The sequence below is a fragment of the Cannabis sativa genome, chromosome 4, assembly GCF_029168945.1.
Source record: "Cannabis sativa cultivar Pink pepper isolate KNU-18-1 chromosome 4, ASM2916894v1, whole genome shotgun sequence".
NCBI lineage: Eukaryota > Viridiplantae > Streptophyta > Magnoliopsida > Rosales > Cannabaceae > Cannabis > Cannabis sativa.
In genome coordinates, this window is record NC_083604.1 from 49,466,729 (window position 1) to 49,489,798 (window position 23,070).

Genomic DNA, 23,070 nt, shown 5'->3' on the forward strand with positions numbered 1-23,070 from the left:
TTTTCATATTTTTTTTTTACAATTACTAAATTATATGTATATTTCAAAGCGTTAGTTATATTTATATAGTTGTTGAACAATATTTTATAAATAATCATATAAAAAAATTATTAACATCATTAGAATTTAAATATTTACTTATAAATACTCAAATTTTTATGTCATACCTTATAAATAAATTAATATATAATCTTAATTTTTTATGATTTAATAGAATAATTATAATATTAAATATTATATTTAAGTTTTATTATTATTTTAATCTATTTATACTTAATAAATTCATATCTTAGTATTATTAATAATAAATTATAAAGTTTTTTAATATGTTGTGTCGTGTTTTTTAGGCATGTCGTGTGTCATGCTTTTCGGGCTGGTCTATTTGTGCTTATGTGTCGTATCTTTCGTGCTTCACGTGTCGTGTCCTGCTTAATGACATATTTTTCGTGTCAATTTGTCGCATCGTACCGTGTTGTATCCAAGTTTGTATTTTTTTGTGTCCAACTCGTGCCAATTTCGTATTGTGTCAGAAAGTCCAATTCATATTTACAGTACTAATTTTGAGTAAAACTAATGACTCGAGGCTTAGTTAAGTGATCATATAAAATATTAATGGGGTATGTGTGTAAGGGTCGTAGGATCAAACACTCAACAAATATAATATAATAATATGTTTTTAAGAAAAAAAAATAATAAATAAATAAACAAAAAGTGAAACTAATAATTTATTTTTTATTTTTTTTAATGGAATGATTTATTTTTATTAATAAATTGCAGTATGCTTATAAATATATGATACCATATCCATTATCCAAAGGTGTTGCGTGAAAGCCACCGCCAGCTACTTTCGGTAGTTCAACGTTAGACACCCATGCTCCAACATGTGTTTGGCATTTGGATAATGGAACCAAATCCATCTCATAATTATTTTTTAATATTAAAAAATTAACAATAACAACAACAACAAAACATGAAGACCAATTTTATTAATAAAAAAGAAACATGAATAAGAATTTGAAATTAAGATTAGAAGCAAGACCAACCTGACCAAGAAAGAATCAAAAATAAAGAAAGGAAAAAACTCATAAATCAAAGCCTAAAAGCTATCATCTTTATAGAGTGCCTAAAAAGTCTAAAGAGCATCAAACTGTAGATCCCTTTGAATCTCAGATCATATCTATTCATTCATCAATCTCTTTTCCCATTTCCACTTTCTGCTCAAGTTTTCTTTGCCTCTATTTAGGTAACTGTTATTTCTTCATTTATGATTATTCATGTTGTATTCATTCACTTTTCTCTGATTGTTTAATTAAACATTTAAGCTTTACTGGGTTTTTTCTTTTATCTTTTCTTATTATGATTTTCATTTTATGAACATCTTAGTTGTGAGATAGTTAAAAATTTATTAGTTTTTTAGTATTATTTTTATTTTTTTTTGTGTGTGGGCATATATGTGTAGCTTGTGCTAATTAATTGTTAGAAATATATTTAGTCAGCGGCTAGAATTACCAAATAATAATAAATGAATTAGAAATTCAGCTATTATTACCCACCATATAGAATTTTTGGAGCTGATAAACATTTTAGAAATTAATGCACAGAATTTTGGGACAAACTTCAGGAGCAGCTTTAATATTATATAACTTGTCCCTGTGGAAATGAATAGGAACTGGAATCAAACTAAGATTTTCTGAGTGCATCATAATTATTGGAAGGGTTGAATTTACTAATCTACAAGAATTTAAATCATTTCAGTAGTTGGGTGTAACAAGAGAGATGGTAGATGGATGTTAGGAACTTATTGGACTATGCTAATTTAGTTGTTGTGTAATATGTAATTCTTGTTGAATTACTTCTTAAAGGATAAATTCTGATATGATTTTGTTTCTGTTTCTTTTCCTTTTTGACTTAGAAAAGAATTAATTGTAGATATGGGAAATGGGGAATCAACATTTGAGGATAATTCTCATGAGGATATTCACTTTGGTCCTCACCACCAACCGCCTTCTTATGCTCCTCACCACCAACCACCTTCTTATGCTCCTCACCGACCACCACCTTCTTATGCAGGGACATCAATGGATCATCAACATTCCAGATATAAGCATCGATCCACACGTATTGCAGATAACTACAGCTCTTTAGATGAGGTTTGTATGCCTGATATTTCTTCTGTCGATAACTTCTATTCGTTCCTAATTGGATATCAGCATCTAATCTTTCTCTTCAATCCTAAATTGTTTTGCATTTTGTCACTGCTGAGAAACAAAAATTATCATTTTAGTTATACTAATTGCTTTAGGACGAAGTCATTTGAAGATTCAAATGCTAACTACTTGATTTATCTCATTAAAATGTGAAATCCTCAGCCTACTATTTATGAAGCATTATAATTACAAGTTACATTTTCAGATTAGGGGGTCTGTTTATCTTCTGGTCTCTGATCTTTCAGTGTATGCAATGGAATGTGCTTTTTAGTCTGAAGTGTCTTGAATTGTGTCTCTTAAACATCTGTGGAAATCATGAACCAAAGCGCTTTGTACTCGCTAATTCATTTGAAATCAGTTCTTTCAGTTTGTCACATTGCTGGATCACAAGAAACATCTTCTAACTTATCCGGCAACAGTTCATATGTGGTTTTCCCTAAGAGCATTTGAAATTGATACTGCACTTATTTTAGTTTCCAATTCTTTTCACAATTTTCCAATCAGATTGATCTAAAATTATTCAGAATGCTGACTCAGGCTGCATTTACCTTAGCATGCTTTTAACAGCTTTGCCCTGTCAATGAGAAATATAAATCTGATAGGCTAATTCAAATCATTGGAGATCTTCATTGATGAATGGTTATTAGTAAGAAATCTTCATCTTTTATCTGCCTAGTAGTTCAACATTTGAGAAATCCAAAGTAAACCAACCACTCGATTCAATTGGTCTGACATTTTCTCAAGAGTATATGCTAGGCTGGGCATATATGTATGGTATATATATACGATAGCTAAAAGAAGAACAAGGAGGTCAAGCGCCTAGTTTATACTCAGAAATTGAATGGCTAACACCTAATTCGAAGGAGTTAAAGAAATGTAATTACTGATATTCTTAGGTCATGGGGCTTTGATTTTTATGTTGTTATTTACAAGACTTCAATAGCTAGCTAATGTGACCAAATGATACCTTCATAGGTTTATTCTGTTTACATTTCATACTCCATATTGATAGGCATGTTTAATTTATGTGCATACTCATCTTCTGATTTCCCAAAACATATTTCTTAACTAGGATCAATATACAAATATACTAGGTTGTCTCTGCTTTAAGAGAAGCTGGACTTGAGTCATCAAATTTAATACTTGGTATAGACTTCACGAAGAGCAATGAGTGGACAGGTAATGTATTATTTTCCCGATATTCTTTAAACTGTATAACCTCTGGTATAGAATATCAATGGCTCTTTACAATCATTGTAGGCAGGCACTCATTCAACAGGAAAAGCCTTCACTCAATTGGTAGCAGGCCTAACCCTTACGAGCAGGCAATCTCTATTATTGGTCGGACATTGTCTCCATTTGATGAAGATAATCTAATACCGTGTTTTGGCTTTGGCGATGGTTAGTAACATTTCCTAAATCTACTTACTGTTTGGAATTGTGTTATTCTTTTATGGATCAGTAATTTGTCAAACTTTTCTCCTGCAGCATCAACACATGATAAACAAGTGTTCAGTTTTTATTCTGACCATCGACCTTGCAGCGGTTTTGAAGATGTTCTCAGAAGATACAGAGAGATTGTTCCCCTACTAAACTTGTCAGGTTTTGGCATATTTCGTTTTTCTTATATTTTATGCACTTTCCTTCAACAAGAAGAAACTGTAAGAATACTAATAGATACTTGATTTCTGTCATGATAATTGTTGAACTAACCTTTCACAATTCAGAAAATGGTCTAGCTCAAAAAACCATGATGAAAAATGGTTTTTCATTTTCTAATCCAGAATTAGCTGAATATTTTTTTGGTCAATATCATGTCCTTGACCTTAGGTCCGACTTCATTTGCGCCTATAATTGATGCTGCGATTGACATTGTCAACAGAAGCAATGGTCAATATCATGTCCTTGTCATTATTGCAGATGGACAGGTTATTATTTTTTCAGATCCTAATTTTTCATATTGATCATGTTGGTGTGGTTTTTTTTTTATTTTCTTATGCATCATTATAGTTTTTAATTGAAAGCTTCAGTTTGTGTCTGTAAATATAGGTCACTCGGAATCCTGATATACCACCTGGAAGGTTAAGTCCACAAGAACAAGTAACTGTAGATTCCATTGTCGCTGCTAGGTAAAGCTATGATATGTGAGTAAATTGGGTAATATTGAAGTTTCAATGTTTGGTGACACATCACTAATGTATTCTAAACAGCCAATATCCTCTTTCAATCATTTTGATCGGTGTGGGGGATGGACCTTGGGACGCAATGCAACAATTTGATGATAACATTCCTCAGCGCTCATTTGACAATTTTCAGGTCATTATTGTACTTACAGCTTCTCTTTCGGTTTCTTTTTTTATATTAAATTTTTTGTTTAGTTTTTCACAATCCATTATATGATATGTGCTTTTCCCAGCTCTTAAAATCTCCTTTAAACATTTTCTGTATTTCCATTTAAAGAAAAATCTGATGTTTTGAATCTTCCCTGCAGTTTGTAAACTTCAATAAAATCATGTCGGAGAACACAGAACCATCAAAGAAGGAAACAGCTTTTGCACTTGCTGCCCTCATGGAAATTCCAATACAATACAGAGCCACTCAAAGCTTAGATATTGCTTAGTAAGCTCAAGCAGTGAAGCTTAAATATTTCTAGCTGTACTTTCTACTGTGCAAATTTCTGAAATGTTGCAAAACAATTTTTTCTTGTGCAGTAACGAACACTCAAGTGGTCAGCGCGCTAGCCTACTTCCACCACCAAAAGAAGTGATTGATCATGACAATGCTATCAATTCAATCCCAAAGATGACAGACTTATCTTTAACTGAGGCAACATCTTCAGCACCCGTGGAGCAGGTAATTTTCTCCTGTCTCCCCATCTCGTATCTCACTTTGTTTACTTATGCTACTTAGAAAGCAGTATCTGATTTCAAGATATCTTCATTGTTGAAGGTGTGCCCCATTTGTCTAACAAACCCGAAAGACATGGCTTTTCAATGTGGCCATACGGTAAGTGATCTTCAGTAAATTTATTGCTCATTAATTAGTTGCTTCAACTACACAGTATTGTGTATGCTTATTCATTTTTCATCTCACCGTTGAGCTCAAAACCTATATTGAGTACATTTTGGTTCTAATAAGTGCTGAGTGTAGATTCCAGTGTATGAAATTGAGGATGGGACTTCTCTTTTCAAATGTGTTAGTTTGAACTTAACCCTTTGATATTTCTGTGTTGCTGAAGACATGCAAGGATTGTGGGATAACGCTCTCAACATGCCCGTTGTGTAGAGATACCATAACAACCCGACTCAGACTCTTCAATTAAAATGACAACACTGCTTTCTTTGTTGATGCATTTCTTCAGAAAATGAACTTGTTAATAACATTAAAATCCATGTTTTCTCATCATCCCCATTAAAGTAGTCTGTCTTACCAAACATGCCCGACTGCTTAAGCTGTAAAAAAATTATTTCATTTGCTCTTGCTCTCTTGTTTTCAGTTTCACCTCTAAACCAATGAACAAAACAAAAAATGATATCACTTTATTTCCCGATTATGTAAAATATTTCTATCCTTGAAAAAGATAGGGAAAAATAAAGAAGCTTCTGTATTTTATGAGAAATTCATTCTTTCATGCTTTATGTTGTTTCACATATTATTTTGGGTCCGCTTTTTTTTTTTTTTCTTGATAAAAGAAATTTTGGGTCTGCTTTTTTTTTTTTTTCTTGATAAAAGAAATTTTGGGTCTGCTTATCCTTAAAAAGGAAAGGGAAAATAAAGTGTTGATGACAGTAAATTCTCCAGTTTTCTATATATCCTAAATGGGGGAAAATTATTATCGGAGGTTGTATTGTATCCTGGTTCTTTCATGTGAAGATATGAAAATTCTATTTAAATACAAGGCAGCTGACACTTGCCTTTCACAATTACATTCATTCATTCTTCCGCATCACTTTTAAAAAACAAGTAAAAATTACAAGAATACATCAAGAAAAAAATTTCACATTTACTCTGAAAAAAAATATCTGTTGAGTCAAAATAATAAATTATTTTTTTAATAATTTATTTATAGTTATATTATAGATGTAAAATTATAAATAAAACATAAAAAAAATATATATATATATATACATTTTTATTTTTTTATTATTAAATTCTTTCTACAATCACTTTCATATGAAAAATATGTCTAGAAATAAATAAATGAACTTTGGTCGAATAATTACATTAGCATTGAAAAGACGCATAGTAGCATACTATTAGAGTTATCACATGATATAAAAAGACAAACACTACACTTTCCAGATAGGTGCCGAGATAGTTGCCATTATCACACAGAATCAAATCCAACCCCCAAATGACTGCAAAAAAACTAATACTACCGTCGTAATTGTTTCTCTAATAAATCATACAAACTGTAGTTTCAATTTTAAATAAATGGATATTGCACATAGAACGCATACAATATCTTCATACATGTACATGGTATTACGTCCATTAACGGACTACCCAAACATATCCAAAATCTATGTAACTATGAGACTGAAGAAACTGATTAAACTATCACTCTGTGGAACTACGTGGCTGAAATCTCGGATAAATAGAAAAACAAAATGTAAGGGTCATTCACATACCGATCAAAACATCAAGATATGTCGCAAGAAAGATTCCATTCACCACAACTGACAACTAACTTCCCCGTAACTATCCTATTTTCAAACTCCAAATGTCATGTCATGGAAGTCTTCAAGAGATTGGACCTGGGAAAATCTCTCAAAAGGTCCAACGATCTAGTTGTTGCTTGGCTTCAGCCATGTCTTTTTGTGCCTTCTTTCTTCGATAAAATATAGGACAATCTCGACTGAGATTGAAACATGTAATCAGCAATACAGCAAATAATGGCAAAACGCCAGTTACACGATGACAAATTGAAAAAAAGTACTCTTTTTATGTTAAAGTTTGATCTACTGAGCCTGGTCTAGTACTGAACCGTACATACAATTAGAAAGCAAGGGAGTGTTTCTCTTAAGTCTGATTGTAAAAACAACACTTGACTTTTTATTCCTTTCTATTCATTTTCCGTCTACGATTCAATTCATTATAGATAAAGCACACGTCACTAAAGTACCATAATGTTTAAATGTTCACATCCCAATTCTATCAAAACATGTATATGTAAATGTAGGACTCATACTAAACTTAAATATTAATTAATATACTGTACCAAACCTTACAAAGAAAAGATAAATACCTCGTGCAGAGCACATCCTGATGCAATGAGCCTTGGCACTCTTGGCATTGTGTCCAAAGTCTCCCAAAAAGCGTCTCTAGCTCAGAAACTACAAGCATTACACGAGCCGAGCAATTTAGTTAAGGAAACAGTTTGATTCAAGCACACAGGAATGTTAATGACCTGAGAAGACATAAATTTACAGGAGAAACCTACCATTTGACACTGATTTGCAATATAGTTCAGCCTCCCTTCCCTTACAGTGCGAGCAGAGAGTTTGATCTGTCTTACTGTTAGAAACAAAAATTAACTTGTATCAGAATTTTTAAAAATTCGAAAGTAAAGACAAGGTGTAATCCACACACAACAGTGCCTACATATTTGCTCGCTGCAATTAACCTCATATTACTCAGATACAAGAATTTCCTAAATTCCTTCATAGTTCCAAGTTGAAAAATTTAATAAAAGCATGTACTGTAATGTACTCATACAAGACAATGGCACAAAGAAGCTTTTTCTCGCTCTGAGAAGATGCATAAACCATAAATGCTCAGAGTGCTAGATGAGATAGAAAAAAAAAGTATTTAATTTGAGTGTTCTTCAGTAGGTTCCCACAATCCACATGCTCACAAAAGCCTGATACAATATAAGACCATCAACAAAACCTATCTATAAAGAGACCTTGGGAAAAAGGAATAGCTATGATGGAGAATTTTACAGACAATTATACATGCTTCAGCATGCCATAAGTGGATTTTATGAAAAACCATGAGTAATTTTCACCAGATTATAAACTCAATTCCGGAGGAATGTAAATTTATACATTTGTGCTTCACTAGAACAATTTTGTTACCAGATTATTATGTACATTTGCAGAAAATAATGATCTCCATTGTTGTTGCATTTAGAAACCTTTTTAGTGTGACAATGGCCATCAACAATTAGCTCAGAAAGTTCAAAACCAGAACATAAAAAAACAAAGTAAAATAAAATTCACAGATAGTGGCAAACTGACAATATAAACAAAAGCTATAACATGGTAGCCAGAGAACTAATTAAGCAATACCCAAGTAGAGCTTTGCAGCCTATGCAACTAAGTTGCTTCTTGGCAAATTTCATTATGCCACTGTTTGAGGGCGTAGAGATGGAGATTGATCTGGTATGACTTCCATGGAGAAGCTCCTTGCTGGCATTCTTTAAAATGGGATCAAAAATTCTTAGAAGTGGCTGAAACACAGATTAGATTTGGTATGTGAGTTTATCAGCAAACATTATGAACTGCAGACGTGCACAGTCAATAAACAGCATAAACATACCAATGTGATATCAATATGGTACATGAATACTCAATCGATTGAACTAACCTTACTAATTTGATTTTCAAGATAGTACTGAGGGTCTATTGGTATGTTATTCTCCAAAACATAGATGGGATCCTCTGACTTTTCATACGCCTGATGATTTATAACAACATAAACACAGGAGATAAACCATAAACATTATTTATATAAATTATTTATTAAATCTAAAAGATAAAAACAAAACGAAAATTAGAAGAATGACTACCTTGGCACCTTTTGCTGCTTTGATAATGACATATGGTACTCGATCTCCAACATTTGGAGCAGTGGCAGCATCTCTCTGCAAATACATAATAAAAGCTAACTTTAGTTTACTTATTGACTTGGATCTATCAAATGATAAAAATGTTTTTGAGATTCAATCATAAAACACTTTCCCCTCGGTTGTATGTAAACCCCCTTCACCCCCAACCCCCTAAAGTAAGGGCTTCTAATTTTATAATATTCCAGAAGTTGCTGTTATATTTGCCCTTTAATTGTTCAGACAAATCAACATCTCGTACTTTAATGAAGAATACCAACCCCACTTAGTTGTATATATTTCCAGATCATTAGGGAGAAAAGAAAAAGAACAATTACCTCGGCAACTTTAGCCTCTAAAATGTACAATTTAATAATTCTTAATTTTGGGATCACAGGAAATGAACTATGCTATCTCAGAAGATTTTTAAATTATTATCCTTTAATCAAATAATACACTGTACACATACATACGAAAGGGGGGGAGTCTTACATATAATATAGCTGACATACTCATAGTCCAACTCCCTCCCTACTGAATATACAAAATACAGTAATTCATTCACTCAATCATAGATCTACATGTTTAAACAACGACTAACCATTGCTTCATTTCCTAAAGTCAGTTGCTGCGAAGGTTTATTTTCAGTTGAAGTTGCATTTGGCCATGAACTGGACTCAACTTCATGGTTACAAATCCAATCAATTTAGATATGTGGAAATTGAGCCAAACTGAATTAACTTATGTTGAGTGTCATTACCATATGGATATCTCAATTTTATATAATATATATGTATATATAATGAATCAATACTTAATAGTTACATCAATATTTATCCATAAATGCTTAGATATGTTTTAGCCATTAAATTTTATTCATTAAATGTTATTAATATAAGTTTGAAATATCTTCTTTATTAGGCCACTAAAACTTAGCATCTGAAATTAATGGTTGATGTAATTTTTTTCCATTTTGCAACTGCAACTATGATAGAAATTTCCTATCATTTTGGTACAAACAGAAGCAAAATAGAAGAAAATAGAGCCAAACAGTAGCAAAAATAGGAAATAGCTAGTATATTGATATTAGAGTGACAAAGAGAACCAGTTGCTGGGTATTCGAGAGACCCAGCTCTCTCCCAAGAGCTATAAGCTCACTTAACTAAATCATTCACACCCCAAAACCCTTCTATTACTCTCCTATACCATCTCAATACTCCCATTACAATTACCCATATACCCTTATTATTTAATACCCTAAGGCCTAACAATCTACTATAGAGATATACGGATTGAAAACTCTTCTATAAATGTAAAATTATGGTGCAATCTGATGTTGCTACAAAGCAAATTGATTTCTGCAAATATCACAAGCATAAGCATGATATTGTGTCACTCTTGTTTACAACTAAATATAATTCAATTTCCATGAATGGACATTGTTTGACTTTAAACAATTATCATAGGATACCAAATATATATGGGTACCATAAGCAAGATTACCTAGTGAAGCTAAAAGTCCATTAACAGGAATGAAAAATCAATAATGCACAAACCAACCTTACGCATGCGTTCAGCAAGTTCAACATGAGCAGTCTTTACTTCATAATCATCTCCAGTCTTTGTTAAACCCTATTCAATCAAATTTGTTGGCACAAATCAAGAGAACTTACAAAGTCATTGTCAACAATAAATTTTGGTGAAAACAGACTTTTCCTCAAAATTTATTGAGACGCTATGTTGACAATTGAACTTAAAATAAATTATTTTTCACCTTAGTTATAACCAGAAGTGACAAATCCATACGGTTCATAAGAAGATCTGAAATGGTGTTCTTGACATATTGGACTGCTCCAGGAACGTCCCTGTCAATTAGTATTTTGTGCAAGCACTCATTTACCAAGTTCTTTACCAATAAACAATTGTCTCTTCGAACAGTTTCAATACCTGTAAATGATAACAAATATATTCACACCAAGTCCAATTAAAAGTAAGGATATTGACAAATTCAAGAAACTCTAATTTCTACCTTTGGTATCCATTTTGTCAAACTTGTCTGGGTTTGTCCAAAACAGACCAGCATATCTCTTCTTGCTGATCAGAAGATATGGATAATAAACCTTCTCAAACTCTAACTTGATAGGCTTCATTAACGAGCGATAACAAGAGAAAACAAAGACAAAAATTAGAAAGGAACTAGTTACAACAATAATGTCAAATATAACAGAACATTAAGCCCTACAAAGTTAATAAATACAAGTATGAAACTACAAATCATTTCATGACCAAAGTAATAACTCTTACTTTAATGAAAGTTCCACTAATAAAATCAGCAGCTTCTCTCCCTAAGTTCATTGCTTCTTCCACAGAGGCCACACCAAACTGGACCATAACTGAATCTGTGTCTCCGTATATGACCTGATATCGTAACAATGTCAACAATAGTATATTGTTACTTACAATTATTTTTATACATATAAGCAACCAGTAGCAACATGAGCAAAGGAAATTTAACAGTGTAGAATGCAATCTGATACCACTTGATACAACCACTTGGGTAGAACACACTCCCAAAAGCTAGCCTAAGAGAGGAGGGTGCCTAAGTAGCTACTAGTTATATACTACTAACCAATCCCATACTTGATCAATTTGGATCTTAATACAATCCAGTTCTACAAATTAAAAATGTACAAGCAAAGGGAATCAGAAAGTCCAATATGCATCAAAATTGGTCATCATTGACTACTCTATTAGACATTTCTATAAGAAAAATTGTAACCACTCACCTCAGCATTGTGTTCATATCCCCCAAGTGTAGTAAATTTATCTTCTACATGTTTTTTTGTATGCTCAATCATTTGTCGACCTTCACAAGGGATAAAATCCATGAGACAAAGCAGAAATCCTCAATATCTATGTTTCAAGACAAACAAGAGTAGGCTAATGTTTTGAAAAATAATCAGTACCATAGCTTGTGACACTTGAAGATATCTCTAAACAAGGTAACTGACCAACGGTAGCTCCAGTAAATCCATAAACAGAGTTTGCACTTATCTGAAAGGATGAGAATGTTATCAAGTTTAAAGCAAACAAGAAGAATAAGGAGCACATTTACAAAAGCAAACACAGACTTTGGCATTTCAAAGCTTACTTTTAATGCTAACTGCCGACCATCCAGCACCGCTTTCTCAAGAGGATCCTTTGCTTCCTAGGTATAAAGATACACAAAATAAGGCCTATCAGTAAAGCTAGATATTATTGTACAAAACAAAAAGTAGAAACAGCAAAAACATGCATAGTCTGCTCTTATTTTTTATCTTGTAAGGAAACATGAAAAATTATTAAAGAGGCAGAGGGGGTGCAAGAAGATTGAGGACCAAAGGTCAACCAACACAGAGCAGAACAAGGAAACCAAGACATAATTATAAAACTGTAGGAATCAAAATGAAAGGAATGTTCTAGTCATTGGCAAAAAAAAAAATACCTTCAAATCGGCCTTCGCTCTTTTACGAGCAGTTAATAATTCTTCAAGAATTTCAGGAAGTATTCCCTGAAAACAACACCAAGTAAATTCTGTTCATATCATCAGTCTTAAGATAGATGTTATGACTAAAGCATTAATTACTGTTACAAGAATCATATATTCCAAAAGAAAAGGATAAAATTCAATTACATCACTGGAAAACTCACCTTCTGCAAACTTGATTTAACAAATGTTTCACCAGATGGAGTTTTGTTAACACATTCTGGAGGGAGGTTGAATTTGCGAGCATCTTCCGGTGTAACCTTAAACAAGATGTTAAGAGGTAAAAATGTAAAAACTGGAAGAGCCATTGTCAAATCTGTCCTCAGCTTACATGGGGGGCATAAATTTGATAAAAATGTATTTTAAATGTCTATTTTTTAATTAAAAATTAATGTTCAAAAAAAAAAAGAGAGGATTATTTTCCTTCACATCAAATTTTAAGTTTATAGATATCTCCAAAAAAAATCAAGTCATACAAATATAGTAATCTAGTCTTAAAATCTCAGATATATATTTGGTCACAAATTTAGGCATACATTTTTGGTCACAAATTTCGACATATATTTGGTCAGAAATTTAGACATATATATTTGTTCACAAATTTATACAAATATATATACATGCTACCTTCTTTATAATAGTGGGCTTTATAAATATTTATGTTGCCTCGACTCAAAGACATGTATTCTGAAACTTAAGAAAGCAGTCAAAACTACACATGATTAAAAACAACGCAACCAGAAAATTTGTAGACTAATATTTTTCTCAAAGTGTGTTTTGGAACAACACAAATTATAATTATTTGCAAACTCCCTACAACACATACTATAAAATGTATCTTACTAAAACTAAATATTGTATACATTAACTTAATACAAAACTATTTGAGGCAACACGCGACAGAAATAAGATTTTTTTATTATTATTATTTTTGAAAAAGAGAAAGAGACCACTTGTCTTAGCCCCCCTCGAAATGTTATTGAGATCCTCACTTGTGGTGGAGGAATACCGTAGTAAACATCAGCGTGAAAATGTATATGAAATCATAAAATATTTAAATACTACAATCAACAGTATATGAAATCATTGAGCTTGTTTTAATTTGTTCAACAAAGTCTACATAATATTAAACGCTGCACAACAAGTTTGTTTTAATTTCTCATTGTGGTTTTGTTTTTCTTTTGCTTGATTGTTTTATATTTAACTTGTATGAGAAACCATAGAAGAATTGTAATATATTTAAAATAAATTGTGCATTTTTATCAAAAAATATATAAATTGTGCATCTTCTAAACTCTTAAAATTTTGCACTATGGCACGCCCTCAACTATAGTGCTAGGTCATGCCCCTGCCCATGTAGTTCCAAAAATAAATAACTGGCAAATGGAATACTACAAACAATTTGTCTAAAGAATTACCAGAGTACAGTAGCACAGATTATATGCCATCATGATTGACGGGTACAAGGATGCAAAATCCAATGTTGCAATTGGCTTTTCATAAAACCCTGACTTTGCCTCCAAAACCTGCAGTTTAAAACAAATGAATGAATGAATGATAAATAATCAAATGCATGAAAGTAGCGGAGGATTAAAGCAGTGAACACTACACTCCTAGCAAACAAAACTAAGTCAACTCTCAATTTTGTAACAAAACGTTTTCTTGTTTGAAGACTGCTAAAAACAATAACATGTTAATAGGAAATTTAATAAACCTGAAGTCTAGCTGATAAGATAGTATCTAGTGATGGACACAAGTTAGTTGCCCCACATAATGGAGACAAGTTAAAGCATATATACTTACAGATTCATTACTTGCAAATTTAAATAAAAGAGAATCTCCAATAGATTTTAAATTTCTGATGCAATGCCATATTTTACTATTTTTGCAAGAAAATGCTTCTCTAGTGATTGACTAAAGACTGCCAAATTTTGGACAAAATATAGCATGAGTCAAATTTAGTACAACAATAAATATACGTAATTGCAATATTGTCATTTAATACACTTTTTTAAATTACAATATTGCCAATAATTATTTTGTAAAATATTTAATTTGTTAAATGTCATATTGTATCTTAAAGAGAAATTTGCGGCAAAACCCCCTAATGTTTTAATTTTTATACACTTAACTTCCTTTTTTTTTATGTGGCAAAACCCCCTTAAGTTTACTTTTCTTTGCAAATTTAAAGTTTCAGTTGTTAAATACCAACTGGATTACAATTGTATTGACTTCGAGGTTTTACCGTTACATATAAACAGGTGTATACAGTGGTCATCCAGTTAATATTTGACGGTAATATTTAACTGGTGTGTCAAATTTACAAAGAAAAATAAATATAAGGGGGTTTTGCCACCAAAAAAAAAAGATAAAGGGATTCAGTATATAAAAATTAAAACATAAGGGGGTTTCGCCGTAAATTGCTCTATCTTAAAATGTTATTGTGCTAAGTACAATATTTGTTCATATTTTGTGCCAAATTTAGCATTTTGTTAGATCTTTAACAGAGATGATCTAATCTTGTTAGCTTTATCTCCAACCCCAAAACAGTCAGTCAACATCACAAAGAAAATAACATTGTAATCATAGTCTCTAGTAACTACAGCGAACATAATAATGCTGTAGCAACACTTGTGATGGCATGAGAATAATTGACTGCCTTTACCAAAGAAGAATAATGAACTTACAGTGGCACCTTCATATGTCCCTTGTTCAGATCCTGCGTGTTTGGCATTTGGAATTACAAGATTCTTTTGTTTTGCCTTCCTCAGAAGTTGAGAAAGTACCTGAAGCAAAATATTAAATGTAAACTTCACCAAGTTTATCATTCTGCAAATGGACAAAAGTTCAGAATTTGGAAATTGTTGTATTGACCTTTATGCTTTGACCCCTGGAGAGAAGAAAAGAAATGGGAACTCCTGTAACTCTAGCCATCTCCACATAATTGTAAATGAACATCAGTTTGTCCAATAGTCGCTGAGGAAGATAAGCATCCTGCAAGGTAACGAGATATATGATTATTCTGTTACATGATACTTATTGATTGAACTCGGAACTCCCAGCCCTCAAGGTTTAAAATTGGAAGCGCCTACCAAATCATTGGTAAGCATAAAATGTGTGGTTAATCTCTGAGCAGTAGTCCTTGAAGAATGGAATCTTGAATCATGTTGGAGAAAACCAAAAATCTACGACTCAATAAACCCTCTAAGGATTTATGTTGATGAATTGAAATAAACATGTGACCGTAACAACTTTTTATTTTCACAGATAAGGTTCACACTAACAGTATTAACTCATAAAGAGCACAAGGCTACAAAAAGCACATTAAATGTAAAGAGAAGCAGTGTATGATCCTACAGATATATCAAATATATATATATACATACCTTCAGACAATATACTGCAAGTCGCCTTCTGGTTTCAGCATTCCCATTCTGGAGATCAGATATAATTGAATGGTGAACATCCTCTTTCTGCAAAAAAAAAAAAAAAAACAAATTAATATCAGAAACATCAATGTCTAAAATAATTCTACCAGTGTTGAAATGGGAGAAGATAAAAGAAACTCTTTCTTTTCTAGGTAAAGGGGCAGCAAGGAGGGAAGATACACAACTTTCAAGATCAGCCAGGAAATATAGGCCTCTATGAGCTTACTTGCTCCAATCACCATCATTGTTATTTTTAGAAGATGCTCACCGTAAAAATATTTTAAACACACACATCCTTGATAAGAAATTTAAAAGGGAAATATTTCACAAAACATCCAAGGAACCCTAATACCTCACCTGCTCAGAAAGGAAGTGTGCTGAGACAGAATTCAAGGAGTATGAACTCAATTTATAATCTCGTTGCATAATCTACAATGGGAACAAAGATAAAAACAAACTTGAGTGCCAATTGCAATATGAACAAAGTTCTCTTTGACCACTAATTTTAGATAAATACAAAATAATATATCAAATATATATATGAATCACCCATCAATATATAAGTATATATATTAAAATAAATGGAACCTGTAGCAAGTCAAATTGAACTCTCCCTTCAATTGATACTTCTTTACTCTCCCGGGTACCATACTGTCTGCAACCGTTTAAAGTAACACTAAGCCAATTGTTTCAACGGTAATGAAGAAAAATAAATTATATATATTGAAAAAAAATAATAATATAACTTCAGCGAATTCACATAAAAGGAAGAAGAAGACGGTTGTGGCGCTAAATTGTAAGGACAAGGAGTTATAAGATGATAAGAAAGTTTTAGTAGGCAGGCACTTTTCTGTCAACAAAGTAAAAAAAAATTACTTCTTGACATGGATTCCACAATAATCCTGAAATTAAAGAGTTAGCGCCCAATATGTTTAAATTTGAGACTAAAATCCCAAACTACCTAAGGTTCAGGTGCTATACCGAACAATTACCTCGTGCTCAAATTTATTCATTATCAGTAACAATTATATATGACATGTATATATATTTAGATATATTACCTTGAAGAGAAGGTAGTATCTTTGACCCGAACCCTGCTGCTTCTGATGCGACCCAGTATTGGAAATTCAGCTATTCCCAAAGTCTCAGCTCTCTGAAACATAAAATGGCATTTCATGCACGTACAAATGAATACTATATAAACAGAAGCATTTCTACATCTACGGGATATAAATTCTATAATGTCTCCTAAGGAAAGATTTGGATGGCAGAAATCAACCAGGAATGGCAAATTCAAAACAGGCAAGTAGGATTATATACAGGAGATGAATTGATATTATGCAGTAGAAGAACCAAAATTTTGTTACAGCTCATTACAGGGGAAGAATTGATATTGCGGTAGTAGAATCAAGAGTTCTTTTTATTTGTTTCTCATTACCTGGCTTAAACTATGTTTGTAAACTTGATTTAGCCAGAATATCAATTGCAAGGGACAAGGCGCAAAAAGGAGGGAAAAAAAGATCTGTAGTTCCACAAAATTTTCTTTTGGAATTTTTTCTCTTAATGTTTTTTAGATACCTCTATGTTCTACAAAATGACAATAAAAATTTCCACTGTTTCTCTCAAGCTTTTCTCCCCTTCTTTCTGGTTAATATTCGAACACAATACAAGGACAAACACTAAGTTTGCTTCTTACCATAACCATATGATACAGCAGAATAAAGTAATCTTATTACAGCTAAGACTAGAAAATAAATAGGAGAAAAACACACATATATATACTCCTGACTCCAACTTTACCAAACTAAGTAGATACATGAGAAAATGAATTTTAATGATTCCAGTTCTATATTTTCAGGTAACCTGAACAAAAGCGAAAGCAACAGCATAATCTGACATTAAAAGACCAGATGCCTTATTCATTGGAATTCTACTCGTGTATATTTCTTACATTGCTATCTAAACTAGAGCTGAATATGAGTAAAATATGCAATATTATAGAAAACGCAAAATTTTACTTTGACTACTGCATGGAAACAGCACAGAGAGTTCAACATGTCACTTACTTCAATGAGATATGGCAAATCAAATTTGCAAATGTTATATCCAATAATGATGTCAGGGTCCACTAGATTAATAAAATCCTGCGAAAAGAGATGTACATTTCAGACAGTCAACATAAATCCCAAGTTAGTTAATTTAAACCAGAGAGTAACAACAATTTCTCAGCATGTTCAACATAATAAATAAAAGTCAAGCATAAAAATAAAATCAAAAATAAAAGCAGGTGTAATAATACCACTACCAATCAGGTCACATACACCTGATGTTTACATTATTTACTTGCTTAAAGTGTTAACCTATATGATTAAACAGCATGAATGATAGTGCATATTGCTCTCATAGTTATAAATTCACAATTTAGAATGCATAAGCATTTCTTTTCCTTTGTACAAGCATATAGACACACATGCTTCACTATGGCAAGAGAAATAGTTTTCTGAAGCTAGAGCTCCTACCGTAAGAGCAAAACGAAAAAGAACCTAAATGAAAATCTCTTAAAATATGTAAAATAAGATATAAATATTGAGAACAGATTTATAACTAATGCACTTAAACAGTATTAACAAACACTTTTCATTTTCATAAAAAGAAAAGCGATTAAAAACTAATACCCTCCAAGCTAGCAAGACTTCTCTTTCTGTATCAAAGGACATCACGTCGACACCAACAATTGGAGAACATGACTTAAGGGTCATGACATTACGGACTAATGGCTCAGTATTTCCCTGTAATGTTAACAGATTTGCAATCTACAAATAAAAGAGCAATATCAGTTATCCATTCGCATATATAAAGAATGGTCAATATAAAAAATTAAAACAAAAGATGAAAGCCAGTAAATTTTATATTAACTACAATAGATATGAACATGCGCAACCTGGATAACAGGATCATGGCCAGGCTCGGGAAAATGACCTTTACGACCAGCACATTCAATGTCAAAACTCAGTATGCGAAATGGAGCCATCTTTGAATATTCTCCTTCTGGCACATGACTGATAAGTTCTGAATATCTAAAGACATTTGTCAAGGAAGTGTTTATCCGGGAAACAAATCATCTTTCTTCAGGAAAAATATAAAGATAAGAAACTAAAACTTTCAATTAAACTGAATAAAGAAATGAGAGAGAGAACTCCTAAAATAACTAAATAAACAAATCACAATCGTCCTTCCAATTTGGAGTATATCTTCAAGATTTGTGCCACAACCCAAAAAATGCCACAATAGCTTAAACACATTCACCATATTACCTCAACATAAACCAATCATCATTTCGATGAACAAATTTACAGTGTTGACGAAATCCTTGTCAAACCTGTCTCTAGTGACCAAATTCAACCATCATCATTATTATTTTTGTGGCCCACGATACACCAGGAAGGTAAAAGACAAGCATAACATCACAATAATCATGACCTATGTACCATCTAAAGCACTTAAAGTCTTGTGCCTACAGTAGCATTCTTATGCAAAGTAAAGGGGGGAAAAATCATTTTCATGTGAATATAAGTGCTTTGTACATCTATAAGGATACATGCAATCAAACTCTAACTGACAGTACGACAACTTTTTAGCTGTCTTCATATATTTTCCACCAGGTACTTCAATCCAGTTGCCACCAACTATGTTGCAATCAATCATAAAGCGAAGAGCAAATAGAACATTGCTTTCATATGTCATGAAGCTCTTCATACCCAGTCCATCAATTTGTACACCTCTGTCAAGTATGCCTGCCAATTAATTTGAAACATAAGGCTGGAACACAAATCAAATATAGCATTTAATCACAATCCTAAATATTTATTGTAGAGGTTTTAGGAGTTAGTCATATTAAGAAAGTTCCATGGGTGGGAATGGCTGGGTTGTTAGCAGGGGTATTTGAGTGATTAAGATAGTATGTAAATCACTTTGGCTGCTCAAAGTCTCCAAGTCTTCTAGGGTTTTTGCTTCACAGAATTCCACATCTAAAATGACGAAGAGAACCAAGAAGGCTGGCATTGTTGGGAAACATGGTACGCAATATGATGCTACTTTGAGGAAGCGTATTAAGAAGATGGAGGTCAGTCAGCAAAGCAAATACTTATGTGAGTTTTACGGGAAGTATGCAGTGAAAAGGAAGGCTGTTGAAATTAGGGCTGCAAAGCTGGAGGAGCCAACACCCTCAGTACTGCGAGTGCTGTGACTGTTAGGAGCACCATCAGAAGGCTCAGGCAGCAGAATCTCGGCTAAGTTTCAGATTTCTTTGTTTTTGATCACCAACTAAAGTTATATTTGTGTAAGAATAAGTTTAATACCTAATGGACCAAATTTTATTGTCTATTGACTATGTAGATAGCTTTCAATTTTGATGTATGATCGACGTCTACTTTTTTTAAAATATATATATATAAAAAAAAAATTATATAAATGCGGGCTAGGGTAAGAGTAAGAGAAGGGGTAGGAAATGTGCGAGTGAATTGTGGTGAGGTTTGAGGTCTTCGAAGGTTTCCACATCCCTCAACTAGCAATACAATTTAAATAAAAAAAAAGGCCAACAGTTTACATGTTTAATAACTGCCTAAGAATATAGACAGAATTATACCACGACAGCTTGTAACCATTGTCGGTAGAGCAACAACAATTTTGAGAAAAGGGTAAGAATGCTGCTGCTGGTAGTACATTATGCTCTTTTTCTGGACCATCTCAATACGACGAATGAACTTAGGTACCTTGCTGTTCCTATTAGCCTCCTTCATCCTTCCCTGAATCACCATATAAAACATAGTTTCTAGCATAAATGATCACAAAAGGAACACACTAAAAATAGCTTTCTAATCCAGTTAAGTGTTAAGTCCAAATACCTCCAAAATTTGATGAAAGTTGGATATGTCGTCAGGTCTCATTCCTGAAGGGCAGCTGATGTAGAAGTATGGCTCAAAGCCATGAACATTACAGCACACACTATGTCCTATGAATAAAAATCACAAATTTAAATGATCTCATCTTTGAAAGTAATTCCAATTGGAAGGGTTTAATAAACTAAAGCCACTTGTACACACAAACTCCATGCGCAAACATAGAATAAGATTTATTGCATTCCCAAGAACTTTTCTTTATACACTAAATTGGTAAATTTCTATGTATAAAAATATAAATGCATTTAAATAAATACAGAATTATGGCCAAACTGTAATGGGGGGTTTGGCTTCTAGGGGATGGGAATGTAAAACCAAACTTATGTTTGGTATGGTTTTAGTAGAGGGTTTATATTTGTGTGGATCCCATCCCATCTTTAAGATTATTTATGGGGTAATCCCAAACTCAAACACTTCACTTTGAGTTTTTTTTAATGTCAACTCCTCTCAACTAAAACCCACTTAGTAAAACTCTTAAACCAAACACCCCATAATAGTTTTCTTGGCGCACTACCTCCTAAACTTGTCAAGATAATGTTAGAAGAAGCTCCTTCCCACTAACAGCCTTTATGTAAGAAAAAAAAAATAAGTAAAAATAACTCTTGTTCCATTCATCCATTTGTACATGTGACAAAAAATTCAATCCTAAGACAACACATTAGGCCTAATTCCTAATTGTTAGTCCCTATACCCACTTTACTAAAATTTCTGAAGAAGAGTTCCTGTATGTAAAAGGAAATAAGAAAAAATATGAAAGCAATAACTGTGGTATTTCATTTTATTGCTCTGATCCTGCTAGTAATGCTGTTTGGCTCGTAATGCTGTGGTATTTTGAATTATTGTTAAAAACATAAATTCTTAAAAAGAAAATAAATATATAAAAATACATATGACAGCAACAATAGCACGCAATATTATACCCATTTTAAAACGTGAAAGAAACACTACTGCAAAATTACAAGACATCCTTCCAAGTCACTTAAAAACAAAATGTTAGGCATGTTATACCCATTTAAGAAAATGTAAAGGAATATAATATGTAGCATTCCGAAAACAAATTTATCTGTATTAAGGAAACTGTTTCATTTTTTATTTTTTTTTCAAATCCTAGAACAAAAAATGAAAGCTTGCCTTCCTTTGTGACACCGAATATTCTGATAATGGCGGCAGGTCCTGAAGAATTCGGAAGTAATGATTTATGGCTCTCCCCGATCACATAATCTATCTCCAACTGCTGAAATACTACGACCCACAATATACAAAAATAAAATTGTATAAATATATATGATCAGATTTATCATAAAAACAAAAACCCTAGGTAACAAGTTTCAGGAAAAGCTGGAAGAGAACAAAAAAAAACTCAGCTAAGAAAAAAAAAAAAAAACTCTGAAACTGACCAACATTTCGCGAGCCGGAGACGTAATCATCGGAAAGAGAGGGGCGAACCCACTTGGATAGGCGGGAAGCAAGTGCCTGGCGGTCCTCAAGGTCTCGGAGGATGAGGGAGTCTTCATCCTCGATGAGGGTTTCATCAAGGAAGACATCTTCGTCGAGAAATTCCTCCTCTTGCGAGGTTGCCTGCTGCTTGGGAGGGTTCGCCGGTGAAATCTGCGGTGGTGGAGGTGGTCGCTTTCTGCTTCCGCCTTTGTTCATTTCGGTGGCCGGAGATGAGAGCAAGTAAGGAACTGCTTGAAGAGTACAAGTGAGACGAGAGAAGGAATGAACTTCCCGCCAGTTTTGAGACGGGGGGTTTTATTTGGGGTTCTGTCACGTGACACTCCATTGCTTTTTGTCACCCTCACGTGAGGGGTAGATAAGGTGGCATGCAACCTAATGGTAATTACAATCAATTAATAGCTTAAAGGTCTTGCATTCGAACCATGACTTCTCCCTTTTTCTCATCCCTCCATTACCACTAAGCTAGCCTTAGTGGCATGGGAGCTTTAGAGCTTTCATGTTTGGTTAAGAGCATCTCCAATAGTAAAATTTTAAACGATACTTAGTGAGGTGGACATATTTTGTAGTAAAATATTGAGATACTATACAATCAAAGAGAAAATGATTTCATTCTAAAAATTTGCATGGATGTTATATTGTAGCATTAATGCTATTCATTTTTTTT

General features: G+C 32.9%; 2 protein-coding genes and 1 pseudogene across 5 annotated transcripts; 2 read left to right on the plus strand and 1 right to left on the minus strand.

Annotated features, from left to right (window-relative positions):
- The first annotated feature begins 824 nt into the window (after positions 1 to 824).
- Positions 825 to 5,826, plus strand: LOC115712619 (E3 ubiquitin-protein ligase RGLG3). 4 transcript variants are annotated; one of them, XM_030640922.2, is made up of 12 exons: positions 825 to 1,243; positions 1,918 to 2,150; positions 3,302 to 3,386; positions 3,468 to 3,608; positions 3,696 to 3,809; positions 4,038 to 4,135; positions 4,257 to 4,336; positions 4,418 to 4,523; positions 4,699 to 4,826; positions 4,919 to 5,060; positions 5,157 to 5,213; positions 5,446 to 5,826. In XM_030640922.2, the coding sequence occupies exons 2-12, from the start codon at positions 1,932 to 1,934 to the stop codon at positions 5,527 to 5,529; spliced, it is 1,254 nt and encodes a 417-aa protein (XP_030496782.2). In that variant the 5' UTR covers positions 825 to 1,243; positions 1,918 to 1,931; the 3' UTR covers positions 5,530 to 5,826. The 4 variants fall into 4 exon arrangements, with proteins under 4 accessions (XP_030496782.2, XP_030496783.2, XP_030496784.2 ...); XM_030640923.2 differs by having other exon boundaries at positions 976 to 1,243; positions 1,913 to 2,150; XM_030640924.2 differs by having other exon boundaries at positions 984 to 1,243; positions 1,930 to 2,150.
- Positions 5,827 to 6,400: 574 nt separating this feature from the next.
- Positions 6,401 to 22,677, minus strand: LOC115712618 (DNA polymerase delta catalytic subunit). The gene is made up of 30 exons (XM_030640921.2): positions 22,346 to 22,677; positions 22,080 to 22,190; positions 20,895 to 21,001; positions 20,636 to 20,795; positions 19,589 to 19,784; positions 18,932 to 19,067; positions 18,666 to 18,803; positions 18,057 to 18,134; positions 17,052 to 17,143; positions 16,579 to 16,645; positions 16,348 to 16,419; positions 15,949 to 16,035; positions 15,437 to 15,556; positions 15,250 to 15,348; positions 13,981 to 14,088; positions 12,727 to 12,822; positions 12,521 to 12,586; positions 12,188 to 12,244; positions 12,003 to 12,090; positions 11,823 to 11,902; positions 11,341 to 11,454; positions 11,066 to 11,180; positions 10,811 to 10,983; positions 10,597 to 10,668; positions 9,001 to 9,075; positions 8,799 to 8,888; positions 8,501 to 8,661; positions 7,651 to 7,724; positions 7,456 to 7,543; positions 6,401 to 7,065 (listed from the first exon to the last, which is right to left on the minus strand). The coding sequence occupies exons 1-30, from the start codon at positions 22,599 to 22,601 to the stop codon at positions 6,978 to 6,980; spliced, it is 3,264 nt and encodes a 1,087-aa protein (XP_030496781.2). The 5' UTR covers positions 22,602 to 22,677; the 3' UTR covers positions 6,401 to 6,977.
- Positions 19,963 to 20,574, plus strand: LOC115714287 (large ribosomal subunit protein eL43-like; annotated as a pseudogene).
- Positions 22,678 to 23,070: the final 393 nt, after the last annotated feature.